This window comes from Mesocricetus auratus, unplaced genomic scaffold, assembly GCF_017639785.1.
Source record: "Mesocricetus auratus isolate SY011 unplaced genomic scaffold, BCM_Maur_2.0 Super-Scaffold_100009, whole genome shotgun sequence".
NCBI lineage: Eukaryota > Metazoa > Chordata > Mammalia > Rodentia > Cricetidae > Mesocricetus > Mesocricetus auratus.
This window is the reverse complement of record NW_024429193.1, coordinates 17,411,529-17,429,686: the sequence shown is the minus strand read 5'-3', so window position 1 is coordinate 17,429,686 and position 18,158 is coordinate 17,411,529. Positions and strand designations below refer to the sequence as shown.

At 36.9% G+C, this 18,158-nt stretch overlaps 1 protein-coding gene across 2 annotated transcripts in view; it reads left to right on the top strand.

The window, feature by feature from the left end:
- Unc5c (unc-5 netrin receptor C) overlaps positions 1-18,158 on the top strand; it is a 359,028-nt gene that overhangs the window by 227,175 nt on the left and 113,695 nt on the right. For both annotated transcript variants that reach the window (XM_040751709.1, XM_040751708.1), the window contains exon 3: positions 14,998-15,141. In XM_040751709.1, coding sequence (XP_040607643.1) covers positions 14,998-15,141 — 144 coding nt within the window. The remainder of the gene's footprint in view (positions 1-14,997; positions 15,142-18,158) is intronic.

Genomic DNA, 18,158 nt, shown 5'->3' with positions numbered 1-18,158 from the left:
AATATGTTCTGGACATTATTCTAGACCTTATATAGCATGTAAGCTATAAGAACTTTGCCTGTGGTACAGTAGATAAGTGAAGAAAAACTCTAGAAGGTATGACATACCCAATTATGACTTAATCTAAACATGATGTCTGTGTGTTATGTCCATAATTATCCCGAACTAGACTACTTAGAAATCCTATAGTGGTCTTTCATTTGTTATTGGATAGAGACATAAGGAATCAAGGTGTTGTATGAGCACATTTCTACTCAGTGCCACTGTGTGTCTTAATAGTGAGGTCCCATGGGGTTGCTAAGATTCCAGAGGACTTGGCTGCAAGCAGAAATCTTAAAAATAACTTCAGATATCAAACTCCATTTCTAATCCTATCGCCATCTTTTTCCTACAACCCAGAATGATTAAAATAAATAAGCACAAAATCTCATGTTATGTTGGGAAATCAAGCCTTAACATTAGACTTTAAGATTAATAAAAAGGCAGACACAAATAAGGAGCAATAATTAATTTTTCTTACCTATATCAATCCCCCACATTGTGTGTTTGATAGGAATTTGTTCCATTGCAGTAATGAAAAATCCCAAGTATGTTAAAATATTTAAAACTCAAACTTTACATTTTCTTCTTAAGAGAAACAAAACTGGCATCCCCCAAGACAGTATATGCTACGAGTGGTAGTCACTCTTGAGTGAGTGCTCTTAACACTTGATTCCAAGTCATTTGGAGTAAGTGCAGAATGAAAGGCCAGCAATGTGGACGATTACTATTCCAGACATATAAACCTGGTTTCCATCATCAGTGTTTTCAGAAGGTCACAAAAAAAAACTCAACACTTCTGATAAATGATTTGATGTAAGGTTATAGATCAGAAACAATTTTATAATAATGAAAATAAAAACTATTGAAATCTCTTCAAGTCAAATTACTAGTAAACACAGATTAATCTCCCTAAAGCATGTGTCATTTTTTAAAATGTCATTTCACCATTATATAATTTCTAGTCTTCCTGTTTCACATAGCATACAGTGTAGACTGCCACTCAGGACTCACTATGAATCTATCCTGTTTCATTCAGCAGGACACTTGAGCTCATCTACCTCTAAGGGTCTATGTTGTCTTTTTTTTAATTGTCTGTGCTCTTCTGCTTTATAATTTGAATGCAAAATTATCTTTGATCCCTCCCTATTTTTTTTATACTCAAACCATGCTTCAGTGATGATCCCAGATGATCCAATTCTCTGTTTTCTCCAATTTCTGTCTAAGTCTAGTTTACCCTAACTTTCTTCACAAAGCTTCAGATTTTCTAAACTGTGATCCACTCTTACTAAATATATCAATATCGAAAATAGTGCATAGAACTACATTGTAAGCCATGATGAGAGAGACTGTGCCTGTGTTAACTATTGATGTTTATGGTTTAAATAAATTGGAGAACCAGCATAATCCACACAAGACAGAATATTTTTCCTCATATTAAAAAAAGATTTTTTCATCACATAATGTATCTTGATTTTGATTTCCCTTACCTCTACTCCCTCAAGTTCCTTCCTATCTCTCTTCCCATCTAGATCCATTCCCTTTCTGCCTCTCATTAAAAAACAAAACAGACTTTTATTTCTAACATATAATAAAACAAACCTAACACATCAGAATTGGACAAAAGAATCAGAGGGAAAGGAACCCAAGAAAGGCACAAGAAATGGAGACACACTCATTTGCATACTCAGGAATCCCATAAAACCACTATCCTGGAAAGGAAACCTAAGAGGGGGAGGGACCTGTTGCAGACCCATACATACCATATACATACTGCGTGGTCTCTGTGAATTTCTATTAGCTTTGAGCATGTTGTTTTAGAGGGCCTTGTTTTCCTTGCATCCTCTATCCCCTCTGGCTCTTACACTATTACTGCATCCTAGTCTACAGGGTTTCCTAAGCTCTGAGAAGAGAGATGTGATGGAGACATTCTATTTAGCACTGAGTGTCCCAAGATCTCTCATTCTCTGCATAATGTCTGGCTGTGAATCTCTGTATTTGTTCACATCTGCTGCCAGAGGAAGCCTCTCTGATAATGGCATTGATCTCTAAGTCATTAGGAGTCATTTGATTGCAACATTTGTTTTATTTTGTTTTTTAGACGAATAGTATTTGGTTTTACCCTAGATTCCTGGGTCATCCAGTCTCAGGTTCTTATTCATGCCTGGAAGGTTGGATATGGGCTCCATCTCGTGGAGCGGGCCCTAAATCAAATCAGATACTGGTTAGTTGCTCCAAAAAGCTTTGTGCCACCATTGCACTAGCATATTGTTCAGGCAAGACACCATTGGAGATCAAAGGATTTGTGTCTGGGTTGACGTTTACCTTTCTTTTTGGTAGGATGTAAAGACACTAGTATGTAAGAGTGAAGTCTCAGTGTAGATGCCTTCTCAACTTCTTCATATTCAATCCGTTTTGTAGGTGTTATATGCAGCAACAGGGACTTTCTGTCAGTTTGTGGAGAGAATCCCACTGTATGGTATGAGTTTTTTTTGGGTTCCCATAGGAACCCTTTCACTAAAAACTCAATTAGATATGATCCAATCCTGGCACTGGAAGCTTCATTTGGTGACAAGAGATGAACTCCCCCATTACTTGTCTATTTCAGCTAGATCACCTTCATATATGTGTATATTTCGTACAGCTTCTACTGTATTAGATTTCTAGACTGTCCTCCAACTGGCCCCATATCCCCTCCTGCTGATATTTAAAAGGCAAAGCTTCTGACTAATACCTAGATATATAGTGAAAATTACATTGATAACACTAGCTCTGCTTTTAATTTTTAGATAAATGTTCATACTGTTTCTCCTAAAGGCTGTGATAATTTAGGGTCCAACCAATGATGTCAAGAACTTCCTTCATTACACACCCTTGTCAACATTTATCTTTTGTCTTTTGCAAACATAGCAATTCTAACACTAATGAGAGAGAGCTCATTTTTAATATGCTCTTCATTTAACATCATTTATGCTGTTTGGTTTCTTTTCATATACTTAGTACTTTTATGTCTGTTTTAAAGAAATATTTAAGTCATTTGCTCATTTTTTAAACCAGGTTACTTTACAGTTGGTATTTTCTTTGGGCCACCAACCAGCTTCCAAATAATGACACAGAAACTTATCATTAATGATGAATGCTCACTTCGGCTTGTCCCACTCACACTTTTAATTTAATCTGTTTTTATTCATCTGTGTTTTGTCTCATGTCCCTTTTACCTTTCTTTCATTCTGTATGTCCTAATTTCCTGCTTCCTCCATGTCTGCCTGACTGGCCTCTGGCATCTCATTTTCTTTTTCCCCTACCAAGCCTAAATTCTTCTTCCTACTTGCTCTCCCTGCTTAGAAGTTCTCTCTATATCTCCTCCTTCTCTATTGGCCATTCAACATTTTATTACACCAATCAGGTGCCTTAGGCAGGCAAAGTAAACCAGAAATACATCTTAATATAGTTTGATAAATGCATACATCTTTGCATAGCTCAAAAAATATTCTGCAACATTAGTTTTTCTTAATAGTCAGTTGAGTTCCTTTTATGTTTGAGATATTATGCTTTTGTTACAAAGCTTTTTATTTGATGAAATCCTAGTTCCCTATTTTTGCTCTTTTTGTATGAGTTTGTTTTTGTAGCAATAGCATTGCCCAAACCAGGGCAGTTCATGTTCTGCAGTGCTATAATTATAATTATAAGTCTTTAATTCATGTTGAGATGATCTATCAATATGGTCTCTATGTGCTATGAAAGATAATGCTTATTATTAATTCTTCATGTATAAATCAAACTTTACTATCATTAGGAGGACTGTTCATTCACCTTTGCATATTTTTAGCATTTTGTCAAAACCCCAGTTGACTGAGAAGATATGGTTTGTTTCTGTCCTTTTGTTTTTTCTTTTGGCCCATGTGTCTATGTCCATGCCAGGACCGTGCTGTTTTTATTACTGCAAACTCGCAGCAGACTTGGAATTGTGTAGTGTAATGTCTTCAGTTTGCTATTTCTAATACTACATTGGAATGTCTTTTTTGGTTCCATATGAATTCAGGATCTAGCTCTTATTTTGTGAAAGATGGCATTGCTGTTTTGATGGAGAGTGTATTGAATCTGTAGATTGTTTTAGGAGGATGGGCACTTTACTAACATTAATTTGTCTAGTCTATGAAAAAATGATATCTTTCATTTCTATCATTTACTTGTAAATTTATCTTTTGTATCTTTTATTGTAGAGCTCTTCAATTTCATTATTAAATTATTTCTTTGGTTTGTTTTATGGGTATTATAATTACCTTCCTCACTTCATTTTCCTAGGTTGACATTAATGTGCAAGAACAACAATGATTTGTGTGTGTGTGTGTGTGTGTGTGTGTGTGTGTGTGTGTGTGTTGGTTTTCTGTCTTGCCAATTTAATGTATTTTTTATTAATTCAAACATTTTTTGTTTTGGGTTTGTTGTTGTTGTTGGAATCTAGAATTTCTATATGCAAGATAATGCTATTGTCCAAGAGGTGGCAGTATAACTTCCTCCTTTCCTTTCTGAATGTCCTTTTTTTTTTCTTTTTTTATTAATATTTTTTTATTTTCCATTTTAAATTTAGATAAGAAACAAGGTTGCTTCACAAGTCAGTACGAGGTCCCTCTCCCTTTCCCTCCCCTCCTCCCGTGCCCTCCCCCCCATCCCCCCCCGTTATCCCCTCATTCCCCCAGGGAGGGTGAGGCCCTCCATGGGGGTGTCCGTAGTCTGTCATTTCATATAGGGCAGGGCCTAGACCCTTCCCCAAGAGTTCAGGGTGAGAGTGCACCTCACATTGTTCTATGGGAGTCCATAGACCGTGTGTATACTTGGGATGGGTACTGATCTGCTGTCCAAGGCTCAATAGATTACCTAGGCCTCCTCACTGACACCTGGATTCAGGGGGTCTTGATCAGTCCCATGCTGGATTCCCAGGCTGATGCCTGGGATTCAAGAGTTAACCTTTGTCTGGTCAGCTGTTTCTGGGGGTTCAACCAGCCCAGTCTTAATCCCTTTGATCATCAGTCCTCCCTCTCTGATACTGGCTTTCTTGAGTTCAGCTCAGTAATTAACCAGCCAGTAAATAAAGTTTCTGTTTCCCAGACTCTCTGGCAATAGGATTGTAGGCTGGCACTCCCCAGATCTATGTCTAAAATCCATATATGAGAGAGTACATGCCATGTTTCTCTTTTTGTGACTGGGTTACCTCACTCAGGATGGTTTCTTCTAGTGTCATCCATTTGCCTGCGAATCTCATGATTCCATTATTTTTTTCTGCTGAATAGTACTCCATTGTGTAGATGTACCACATTTTCTCTATCCATTCTTCGGGTGAGGGACATCTAGGTTGCTTCCAAGTTCTGGCTATTACAAATAAAGCTGCTATGAACATAGTGGAACAGACATCTTTGTTATATGAATGGGCATCTTTTGGATATATGCCTAAGAGTGCAGTTGCTGGGTCTTGTGGTAGGTTTATTCCCATTTTTCTGAGGAATCTCCATAGTGCTTTCCATGTTTCTCTTGTCTGATTATTTGAGTAAGGACTTCCAGTAATTACTGTTTTAAATTAAAGTAGGGAAGATGGGTGTCTCATTCTTACTCCAGGATTAAGAACAAATTCTTTCAATTCTTCAGCTGTTGCTTGAGGGTTGATCAGTTGTAGCCCCTATCTGTACTCCTTATGGGTTGCTACAAATAGTCTTTATCGATATACCATTTCATGAATAATTTTTTAAAAACTATATAGCCCTTATTAGTCACACTATAGTCATTTTCTATCTAACTTGAGACCATTGTTTTAAACCATGGATGTATGTTGGCTTTTTAAAGTGCCTTTTTTTGTATTTAGATGATCAGAAAGTTCTTTCTTTCCTTTTGCTATTATTGCCACACCAGTTGATCTGGGTATGCTGAAACAAACCCTTCTTTTTTTAAGATTTTTAAATTTAAATTAGGAACAAGCTTCCTTCATGTGTCAATCCCAGCTCCCTCTCCCTCCCCTCCTTCCCTGCCTCCCCACCCAGTTCCCACTCTTCCCCAGGGAGCATAAGAGCCTCCATGGGGGAATCTTCAGAGTCTGTCATTTCATCTAGGTCAGGGCCTAGGCCCTCCCTCAAGAGTCCAGGCTGAGAGAGCATCTCTCATTGTGGGATGGGCACCCAAAGGCCATTTGTATGCCAGGGATAAATACTGATCTACTACTCAAGGCCCCATAGATTGCCTAGGCCTCCTCACTGACACCCACATTCAAGGGGTCTGGATCAGTCCCATGCTGGTCTCCCAGACATTAGTCTGGGGTCCATGAGCTCCCACTTGTTCAGGTCAGCTGTTTCTGTGGGTTAGACAAGCCCAGTCTTGACATCTTTACTCATCAAGCCTACCTCTTTGTCGTTGGGTTCCAGGAGTTCAGTTCAGTGTTTAACTGTGGGTGTCTGCCTCTGATTAGATCAATCACTGGATAAAGATGAGAAACGAACCTTTCTTAACAGTAATGTTTGATCCTTTTAATAGGATGCTGAATTCAGCTCTCTGCCATTTAGAAAATTTCCACATCTTTGTTTACCCAGGTCATTGACTTCTTTCTTGCTTTTATTGACCTTGTCTAGTTTTTATATGAGGATAATGCTGGCCAGGTGAAAGGAATAAAAAAAATCCACCTTTAAGTTTGGTGAGATTTTGAAAAGAACTATCCTTCTTTCTTTAAATATTTGGCATAATTTAGTAATGAAACCACCATCCCTGAATTTTCTTTGGTGGAAGACAGTTTATTACTGATTCAGTCTCACCACTCATCATTGATACGTTCAGAATTTCTATTTCTAAGTAACTCAGTCTTTTTAAGCTGTTCATTTCTTAAATTCATATTTGTCTCAGAGGTAGGTAATGTTAACATAATTACAGCCATAACAAAGCTATGTATCAATTCTCAATTGTATAGAATAATTTTATTTATGTTAGTCTACCTTTATAGTGAATGTGATAATAAAATTCACAAAAATGTCTCACAATTAGTTAATTGTGCTTATAGTGTTCACCTTTTCTGCTTTTGTTTAAAGATTGTCAGACAACTTTGCATAATGTAAACTGGTATCTTGGTTGTAAAGTTCTGCCTTTCAAGTTATCATATTTTCATTATTACAGTGAGAGGTAGAGGTTGTTAGAACCACTATCAATTTTTAACATATGACATCCTTTTAAAGAATGACAAGGTGTTTTCTGATTTAATTTACATTAAGATATTTAGAGCTGGCATGTTTCATATTTCAGATCACATTAGTGAAGACTAATAGGATTAGGATCTGAATGAGAACCTGAGAAGGAGACCACACTAATTGAATAAAGTGTTGTAATGCATTCCAGAGCACCACTGCTTGTAACTTTGTGCGTTTCCTACAAGCTCCTGTCCTAACTGTGAATGTCCTGGAATGACATTTGGCAGAGTTCTACAGCTCTATTCCCACTAAAGGGATTGTAAATGAAACTAAATTGGCAAGCCTGTGGGTATGATGCCCCATAACTTGTTTTTTCCATAGGAAAGTCATTATGAGGAATAAGAACTATATATAGCTCAGGCACACATAAATGCAAAGTCTATTTGCTTAGGATGTTTCAGAATGTACCACAGATACAGATGGATGACCACCTTTAAAAAATATCGGTAAATTTAATATGTAGTTTTTATTTGAAAATTTAATGCCTATATATAAAGTGTTTTAATCAAACCTTCCTCCTGTTCCTTCTCCTGCAGTTCTCCCCCTGCATCCTCTTTCCCTGAAAACTTCATGTGCTCTTTTTAAAAATATTCATTGGCTCCCACTAAGTGATGCCTATATATGAATGGATATAGGGCATCCTAGGAACTGTGTCCCTAAAAACAAAATAAAACTATCTCTTCCTCCCCTAGCACCCATCAATCGTCTATAGCTCTTCAGCTAGAGGTGGGGCCTCATGAGACCTCTTCTCCAACTAATGCTTGGATGTTCACTGACCTAATCTGCTGCAAGTCGTGTACAAGTACTAACAACCTCCATGTGTTCATGTGTGAAGTGGCCCTGCCATGTTTAACAAATACTGCTTCATTATAGATATCCACTACCTGTGACTCCTACAATCTTTCCACATGCTCTTCTACAGTGATCCCTGAGTCTTGACGTAAGGAGGTGAATAGTCTCTCATTCTCTGTACATTGAGTGGTTGTGAGTCTTTGTACTAATAGCCAGATATTTTTAAAAGAATCATCTCTGTTAAGAGTTAAGTGATGTAGTGATCTATGGTTACAAAGAGAATAATAGGATGCAGTTTATTGCTATGTTCATTTAGCAGAGTAGGAGCTATGGATATTGAGCATTTTTAAAATATTCATCAACTTTTTTCTCTTTTGCAAACAGTTTAATCTCATAAATCAATTCATAAACCATTTGTTTCATTGGGTTATTTTCCTTTTTGGTACTCAGTTTTTTTTGGGGGGGACACTTTGCATATTCTGGTCACTACGTACAGCAATCAAAGATTTTGCCTATTCTCCAGGCTTCCTCTTCACTGGAATTATGGTGTCCCTTACTATAAAGAAGCTTTTTGGTCTCATGAAGCTCTGCTTTTCAGTTGTTGATCCAAATGCTGGTATGACTAGTGTCCTGTTCAAAAGTTCCTTTATTGTGCCTATAAATTGAAACATACTTCTTTCTCCTCTGTCAGACTCAGGATAGCATGCCTTATGTTGAAGTCCTTTATCCATTCTGAGCTGAGTTTTGTGCAGCGTGAGAGACACATAGCTAATTTCATTCTTCTACATGGAGCTATCCAGTTTCACCAGCACCATTAGTCAGAATGTTGGCTTTTCTCCAACATGCAGTTTTTTTCTTTGTCAAAATCATCTGGCAATAAGGCCCTGGGATTTGATCCAGGTTGCCAGTTCTATTCAGCTGATTGATGTGTTTGTTTTTATGACAGTAACATGCTGCCAGTTTTTTTTACACGGCTGTAATATAATTTTAACCATTCATATTTATAACCCCTAAAGTATTATTATAATTTAGAATTTTTTTGGCTATTCTGGGTCTTTGATGGTTCCATAAGATCTTTGAAATTATTATTCTTTCAGTTTTGATGAAGAATTGTCCTGGACTGTTAATGGGGACTCTATTGAACCTGTAGGTTACTTTTGATAAGATAAATGTTTTCATTATATTAATGTTATCAACCCATGTATGTTTCTGGTCTTCCCATATTCTGATATTTTCACTAACTTTATAAATTAATTTTTATTGAAAATAGATTTCTATATACAATATATTCTGATTGTTGTTCCCCGTGCTCAACTTGTCCAGTTCCTCCCCATCCACCCAAATCCACATTCGTGTTTGCTTTCTCTCATTATAAAACAAGCAGGCATTGAAACGAAAAAAAAATAGAATAAAAAAGAACAAACATAAGTAAGGCAAAACAAACAGAAAAACAAAGAGCCAAAGGAAAAGCACAAGAAAATCTATACGTGTTTGGACTCAGACAGGCAAAATTGCAAACAATGAAATCCCATAAAAACTGGAAACCATAATATATAAACAAAAGGGCTATATAGTTAAAATTTAAAAAAGAAAAAATAAAGAAAAGGTGTGGGGGGGGAGCCTGACAATTTATTATGAGGCAAGAAAACCTTCAAAAGTACCATTGAATTCATATTGTTTTGGCCACCTGTGGCTGTGTGGGGGACCGGACTTTACAAGCGCTTTGAATCCCCTGGAAGATTGTGTTGGAGAAAAGAATTCTTTTCTTTGTGTTACCAATTGTAAACAGCTTCGGGATTAATGATATGGGCTTATGTCCACTTCCTCTCAGCATCGGGACTAACACCCCATTTAGGTCCAGTGCTCCCATCTCTCTCTGCACATTGTCTAGCTATGCCTCTTTATATTTGTGTTTATTTACTGCAAGGGGCAACTTCTTTGATGATGAATGAATAAGACGCTAATCTATGATTATGACAGAATGTTCTCAAAAGTTATTTTGTTACTAGGTTCCTTTAGCATAGCAACAGTCCCATAGGTCCCTGGCCTATGTAGTCTCAGGTTCTTGGCCACAGAAGCTGTGTCAGGGATGGGTTCTGTCTCATGAGCTTAAAACCAATCACACAAATTTGTTTCCTCAGATTCTTAAAATTTTCACTGTACAGTTATTCTATATCCTTGAATAGAAATAGTTCAAGAAATTTTAATTTGTGGGAGCTATCATTAATGATATTATTTCTGTGATTTCTTTCCCAGTATGTTCACTGTTGCTATGTAGGAAGGATGCTGATTTTTGTGTGTTAATTTTGTATCCTACTACTTTGCTGAGTGAATTTGCCAGTGGTATGAGTTTTCCAGCAGTCTTTGTTATTTTATGTGTAGAGATACATCATTTGCAAATAACTATACTTTCACTCTTTCCTTTCTATTTGCATTCCCTTTGTCTAGTTCTCTTGTCTTGTTGTAGTCAAGATTTCAGGTGACTATAATGAATATTCATGGAATGAGTGGACACCCTTGTATTCTTCCTGATTTTAGTGAAAACGCTTTGAATGTTCCCCCATTTGTTGTAATGTTGGCTATGGACCTTTCATATATTACCTTTTTTTTTGTTTTGTTTTACGAGACAGGGTTTCTCTGTATTGTTTTGGAGGCTGTGGGTCCAGCCCGGCCTTGAACTCACAGAGATCCGCCTGCCTCTGCCTCCTGAGTGCTGGGATTAAAGGCTTGCGCCACCACCACCCGGCCATATATTACCTTTATTATGTCCCATGTATCCTTAGATTGTCATGACTTTTGTCATTAAAGGATGTTGCATTTTATCAAAGACCTTTTCCATATTTAATGAGATCATATTGTTTCTGCCCTTGAGTCTATTTATGTGTTGGATTACATTTATTAATTTATGTTATATGTTGATCCATCCATAGGTCTCTAGGATGATTGTAGTGGATGGGTGGGTAGCTTTTAAGAATTGATTTATAAAGAAGACCCTTTCATACAATAAATTAACAGCTTCAGGCTGGATGATGGTTGGCATATCTTTTCAATTCTACAACATAAGATAATATCTAACATTAGTGACCTTTTAAGGCATAGTCATTTGACATGACTAAAAAGCAGATTTCCATTGGAATATGAGAATTTAAAAATAAATTATACATGTATTTGTGATCAAATTATATTAATTATTCAACTTTAATTTATGTATGTAGAGTCTCTCAAGGATGCAATCAGAGAGTTTAACTTCCATATCTGTTTGAACCTCCCTGTTACCAAGTGCACATTCATACTCATTTTAAGAGTTCTTGGTATAACAAGCTAATAAATTCCTTGCACTCTGGTTCCCAAACAACAATGAAACCTATTATAGACACAAATGACTGCAAACTTCAAACAGCCTGCATCTTTGAGATGCCACTATTAAAATCATGGTGGGAAATCTTTGATGTTATCAGATGTGATGGAAACCACTCATTTGTATTTGTGTAAATTCTGTAGCACTCTCCTAACCCCTAAATAACCTGACACCAATTTCAAGTTCCCAAGGCTCTTCAAAGCAGTCTTCCTTGGAAGTAATGCTGTTGTTATTTCAGATTTCGAGAAGGCTTGTTTCTTGCATCTCGAGACTTCCAGATCTGAAATTCTTCTTTTGAAGAGAAAAGATATTACTTACTTTTTACTGAATCCCTAGGCTCTTGTTTGATGAGCAAAATGTCACAGGTAATGAAATTACCTAAAGCAATGAAAAAACTGTGTGGTTGAGATCCTTAATAATACAGGGGATTCCAGGGAATCCTGGGGTCTAAATATTTAGATACTTAATGCTGCAGTCCTTTCCTATTCTGCCATTGGTCAAATAGTGGAATGTAAACAGTGTAGTCCATGTGGCCAAGCAACTGTACACAACTGTTATTAGTTCATGTGCTTCTGAATGGGGTGTCTGTAAAGCTAAAGACAGCCCTCCATGTGTTCTGGACTTCAGTGCCCACAGGGAGACTGGGCCACATAATTCAGAGCATTCATAGCATGAGTATCTCCAGTAGCAGGAGAGTTGGTCTGTGGCTTCTTAAAAGGCTTCAGATTTGTGGTTAGTAGAAACATTCACAAACTATTCAGTCTCAAGGATATAGTGGACCCAGTGAAGTTCCACAATCATTTAATTAGGTTGCCAGTAATTACTTCAAGTAAATGGGAGGGGAAAGAAACCTGAGGTTATCATCTCGGAACAAACAAAATATTTGTATGTGGTTTTAATATCCGTAGCCCATTTGTTGCTGGTCTACATTTTAGAAAGAGCCATTATAATTAGAAGTAAATACACACTGAAGGTGTATCAGCCCTTTGGTGACTGTAAATTTCCTGCAGCAACTTGAAAGGAAGGGTTTTGTTTCCAGTAGCTGAACTTCAACATAAAGAAGACATGTTTTAGCAAGGAAGGCAGGATAAAGCTCTAAACATTGGAGGATAAGGAGTAAAAGGAGGTGGGGGTTTAGAACAGAGGCTGTCTTTCTTTATTTGTCAGGAAAGATTTCTAGTTTTAATAAAAAAAACACTGCAACAAAATTGGAAAACTGGGACCTGAGAGAGACCCAGGAAATAGAAGGAAAGTTTTTGCTTAGGATTCTTGCTGGGAAGATCGTTGTGTTAGTTAGACATTGATGAGTGTAATTCTTTCTGTCCTTTTCACAGCAGAACAAAGCATTGGACTATGCCATTTGCCAGAAATTACCTTTTAAACTGGTTATTAAATAAATATAAAAGTGTTAATCATCTTCACACTTTAAAATAATATTATATTATACATGCTTAACAATAGAATTGGCCCTTCAGGATCTTATCCTGCCTTGGGTATGTAATACATGCTTTCCTAAACTTCAGTATAATTCTTTTTTTTTTGAGAATTCTACGTGTCTATGACTCAAACCCCATTAGTTATCAATAGAAAATACTGTTAATTCCTTCACATGAGTGTTCCCTGTTCCTGTTATGTGTCAATGAATTAGTCTGATTTCTCTGAAATGATTTGAGTACATCTTAGGTATTATTTGGGATCCCATTTCAAGATATCCATTTTCTGTCACCCATGATAAAAATATATTAAGAATCATAAATACCTTGTAGCTTATGAAACTCTGAACATACATATACAAATGTACAGATATTGTCTATCTCACATATATATATGCAATAGTCCTCTGCCCCTGTAATCTGCTTTAGAACACCTCAATGATATACATGACTTTCAGAAAGAAATCCAAAGTCTTAAGCACTGTGTACAAGAATTCTCCAATTTAGCTTATACTTTACTAATAGCCAGTCCAAGGACTGACTGGTCCCATCTCCAATGATTCCTAATGAATGAATCTGGAATTAGGTGTTAGAATTTGCATTTCCCACAGATCCTCAAATGATGCTGACAATGTCATTCTGGGAGTCCCACTTTGAGAAACAATCAAATACAAATGTCCAAACTGAACCCTTTCTTGTGTCTACTTCTGTTTCATACCTCTGTTCTCTCTGGCAAGTGTTTGGTGGTCATTTTGGTTCCCAATCTTGTAGTTCTCTTTATTGCTTCTTCCTATATGTTGAGTTCCATTTAGCATATAAACGAAGTAACTCCTATGAGATCCATCATAATAGACTCAGTTACTTGTCATTTACTTTATTCTCTATACAGCTTCTTTGCAGAATTCAACATCAAGAATAAGCATATTATTAAATAAATAATAAACAAATCCATTAACAAATGGTATTATTCCATTATTAATATGAGTCTGTCTCACAATGTGTGTGTGTGTGAATGTCTATAGTTTATTAAGGTTAATAAATACCTTATTCATTAAAATTCCACAAGTGCCTAATACACTATTTTTAATATAACCAATACTTTATGAAGTATTAATGGACAGTGAATAGATTGAATATAAAGTTAATAGACAAAAACAATTCATTCTATCATTATGAATATAAAGTTAATAGATGAAAGCAATTCATTCTATCATTCTTACTGCATCCATACTTGGCTCAGAGCAAATTCCCTTGCTCCCTTTGGATGTTCTACTATCACTCTCAATGAACACTTCATTATGGAAGTGTGGGCATTCAGTCTCGAAGTGAACTGGAGGTACCCACATATATCACTTGGTTATCCTGGTCAGTGCAAAGAGACACACTGCAGCATCACTCTCTACAATCACCTTAATACCTCAAATAAATACCAATGAAATGGTAAACTTTGGTTCAATTTTTGTTACTTAAGATACAAAAATTGGGATTATTTCAACACTGCAGCTGAAGACACTTCTTTAGGATTTCAATTATATCACAATTGCAGATAAACATGTGAGCTCACCAACAATTATACAGGGAAATCTTTTAAAGGCCGTATATTCTTTAGTTAACTGAAAGCATAATGTATTTCAATGAAAACGATGTGGTATTATAGTTTAAACAGATCTGTTAAAGTGGTTTATAATGGTTTCCATTGATGTTATAGATTTAGATTATTTTCTTTCTTGTCTTGAAGTACTAGGAAAACTCTCTTGTGAAAAGCTTTACAATATCTTGGCATTTTAGCCATAACCTATATACGTAAAACAGAATCTTGAAGAAATATGACAGCCAAGATGATACCATTTTAGTAACCAAGAGATACAGCTTGGTTGGAGATGAATGTTATTGAATTAGACAGAAGGAAAGGCTATTATGTGGAAATATAGATTGACTCCACTTTCATCTTCAGATGAATATTGAAGACTTGAAATGGCAAATGAACAGAATAAATACATGAAATACAGTAGTTGGAGTCTTCATAAAGTGACATTTGGGAGGCAATATGTGGATGGTGATCGATGGGATACCTGGGGGGCAGGGCAGAGGTATGCTTGCATTATGTTTTATGTGCAGGTGTTCCCTTGACTTGAACCTTTCTTTCTCTTGTCAGGTCTCATTGTGAGGGAAGTGAGCATTGAGATTTCACGCCAGCAAGTGGAGGAACTATTTGGGCCTGAAGATTACTGGTGCCAGTGTGTGGCCTGGAGTTCAGCAGGCACTACAAAGAGTCGCAAGGCTTATGTGCGCATTGCCTGTGAGTTATTGCATGTGTACATTCTTGGGTCCAAACTGATGGGAATGTTTGAAAACTTAGTGTTTGATCTGACATCAAAGACATCTAGTCAGAGTTCCCATTCAAAAACGTCCCCCAGAGTTCTGCATTTGAACTTGCAGCACTGCACTTTACTAAATCATATTTTGTGGTAGCTGTCAATACCACATTAGTGACTGAGGTCAATATGCTCATCTCTTGTTTCCCTTCCAGTTGATCTAGATCTGTGATGCTTCCCAATGAGCTAGCATACCCATGTCCCCACTTCAGTCCTTTATGCAATCAGTATAGCCTTCCTAAGACACAGGCCTCATCTTCCTTCCTCTCCACTTCCCAACAGCAGAGAATAGTCATATAAAAGGAAAATGCTTAACAATCAGGAATTTCATTTGTTGTAGTTTGAAGGCTAGAAGTCCACAATCCAGGTGTCAGAAGGCTAGGTTTCTCGTGAGACCTCTTCTGTACTTTGCAGACAGCTGTCTTCTTACTGAGTCCTCAAAGGTGTCTCTTTGTGCTTCTACATTTTCTTATAAGATATAAATCGGGTTGGATTATGACCCACCCAGACAGCCTTATTTTAAATTAATCACCTCTTTAAAGGCCGAGTTTTCCAAAAGCCATCATGTTCTAAGCTATTAAAAGTTGTGCTTAAGCATATGAATTGAGGAGGGAGACACAGCTTAATGTATAACAACTACATGTCATGATCTATCTCCATTACCAACACCTCAATCACTGATCACTAACGATCTCTAAATGTTATTTGGACTTGAAGTATTCCAATTTCCTTGCCCTTCAACTGTAATTCATGCCTACTTGTTTCAGCCTGTATTTACCTACGTGATTTTTAAAGGCCAATTTCTTAGGCAAACATCTAATCAAGATTATTTTTTCTGTCCTTGGACAGTTTTATACTTTAGGAGTGACCTGGTGAGACAAGGTAAACTCTAGATAAAATAAATAATGAGCAGGGAGGGAGATATGATGTGTTCTGTGAAATAAATCAAACAGGACCAGAGGAGATGCTATGCTTGGAAGAAACAGGTCATTTCTCTGTGAAGCCAAGCTCTGACTTCCTGCCAACCCTGGAAGCAGGAGGGGAAGGAGCTATGTATAGAGAGCTGCAGCAGACAAGTAAAAACATTTGAGATTCCTAGACAACAAAAGAAGCAGAAGGCCTGGGAGTAGGGAGAAAATGGGAGGGTGAAGAGTTAGGGCTGGGCAGGTGTTGGACATTGGGGGTTTAGTATGATTTGAATCGTTAGAAGTCCATCTCACCTCCATTCACAGCATCTCTGGCTGCACAGCAATGAGAAGCAATGCTGAAGCACCAAGATATAAAGTTAGACGGCTTCTACTAGGGCCTGTGTGGTGCTGACACAGATGGGAGCAGTAAGGAGTGGAGACCAGGATTCTACACAAATTTAAACATAGAATTAAAGACTTCTGTTGAGTGTTGGGATGTGGGTGTGAAAAGACGAGTGAAAAATTTTATTCGCAAAACCTAAAACTTTTGATAGATTTTTATCCCTTCCTTCTCTCCTTTTCCAGCTCAGTTGTCTGGTTTTGTTTGCTTGTTTTCACTTGCAGTAGTGTTGTGTTTCCCAACAGTGTGATCCTTGCAGTGAAGAATTCATTTTTACATATCCTTGTATCTTTAACACTTAGAACAATGCCTGGGATATACTATATGTTTAATAGATGTGTCTGAATGAAACTCCTGATGAATAATTCTTTGTGACGCTTATGAAAACACTGAAGATGTATGTCCGTCTCTAAATCTACATAGGGATGTGTTCCATGTCCTAAGTGAATTCCCCATTGGGTAGCTATGATATGAGACAACCTTGAAGGATAACTATTAACAACTGCTCTTAGGAACAGCATGTAAAGTTTAGTACAGATGTTATGTGGACAATTATATCTATTGAATTGGTCACAGGGAGAAACTGCACTGTTGTCAATAACACCGGAAAACCTAGACCTGTGATGTCACTTGGGACAAAGGAAACAAGGGACTTCTGTTCCTCCACATTGCTAAGTCAAAGGATATAGATTCCCTCTTCACTTCATTCTCTCACCAGCTTATGACCCAGGCTAAACGAGTTTCTTCTCCCAGAACAGGTCCCCATACTGCCTACAGGTAGGATCTGGCTTGAAAGAGACCCTCCAAATAAGATTTAAATTAATTCAAACTTAGCTTTGAATTATAATGAAAAGGGAAGTGTGATGGAAGTTAACCTTTATCACATCTTTCTATATACTCATGAGTATCAAGCACAGTAAATATTTAAAATTGCAGCCTAGACTTAATACCAAATTAATCCATAGCTGTTTTGTAAAGGCTGAAGAATCCTACACAATGGATTCTTATATAATAAGCTTTTTGTGTCCATAGATTATTAAAAGAGATTGTGTTTCCAATTTTATATAGAAATATATATGTGTGTTTATCTTTATTTTCTATATTAAAATTTTAGATATGCATATGTAAAAACCTGTCTTTATTTGCTATATTTTCCAAACTTCACTCTTCAATTTCTTGCTTTTATAGAGTTTGGCATTTTCAAATAGTCAGACGCCCAGCTCAGCTCTTCCCTGGTACCTTCTCCCTCTGGCAAAAATTCTCAAGAGTGATTTACCTATAATTTCATAATTAATTAAACTAACATGCATGTGACATATGACCAAGGCATGTCGTCTCACGCATGACTATTCACACAGATATAGATCATGATAAAACTCAAAGAAAGGATGTCTTTTTCCCTCTATCAAGGATACTCCCAGTCAAGTGGACCTTCCTCATACAACACAATGTTTTGAGTCTTCTCCTCACCAAATAAGCTTTGGTTTCAAATGTGCTTTGAATAGTAATCTCACAAACAGCAATTCCAGTTTATATTTGAACATAACCTTAAAGCAAAGGTTAAATCCTGTGATCAGTAAACTCTACCCTGGTTGTATTTATACTCCATCATCATTCTTTCATCAAAAATCTC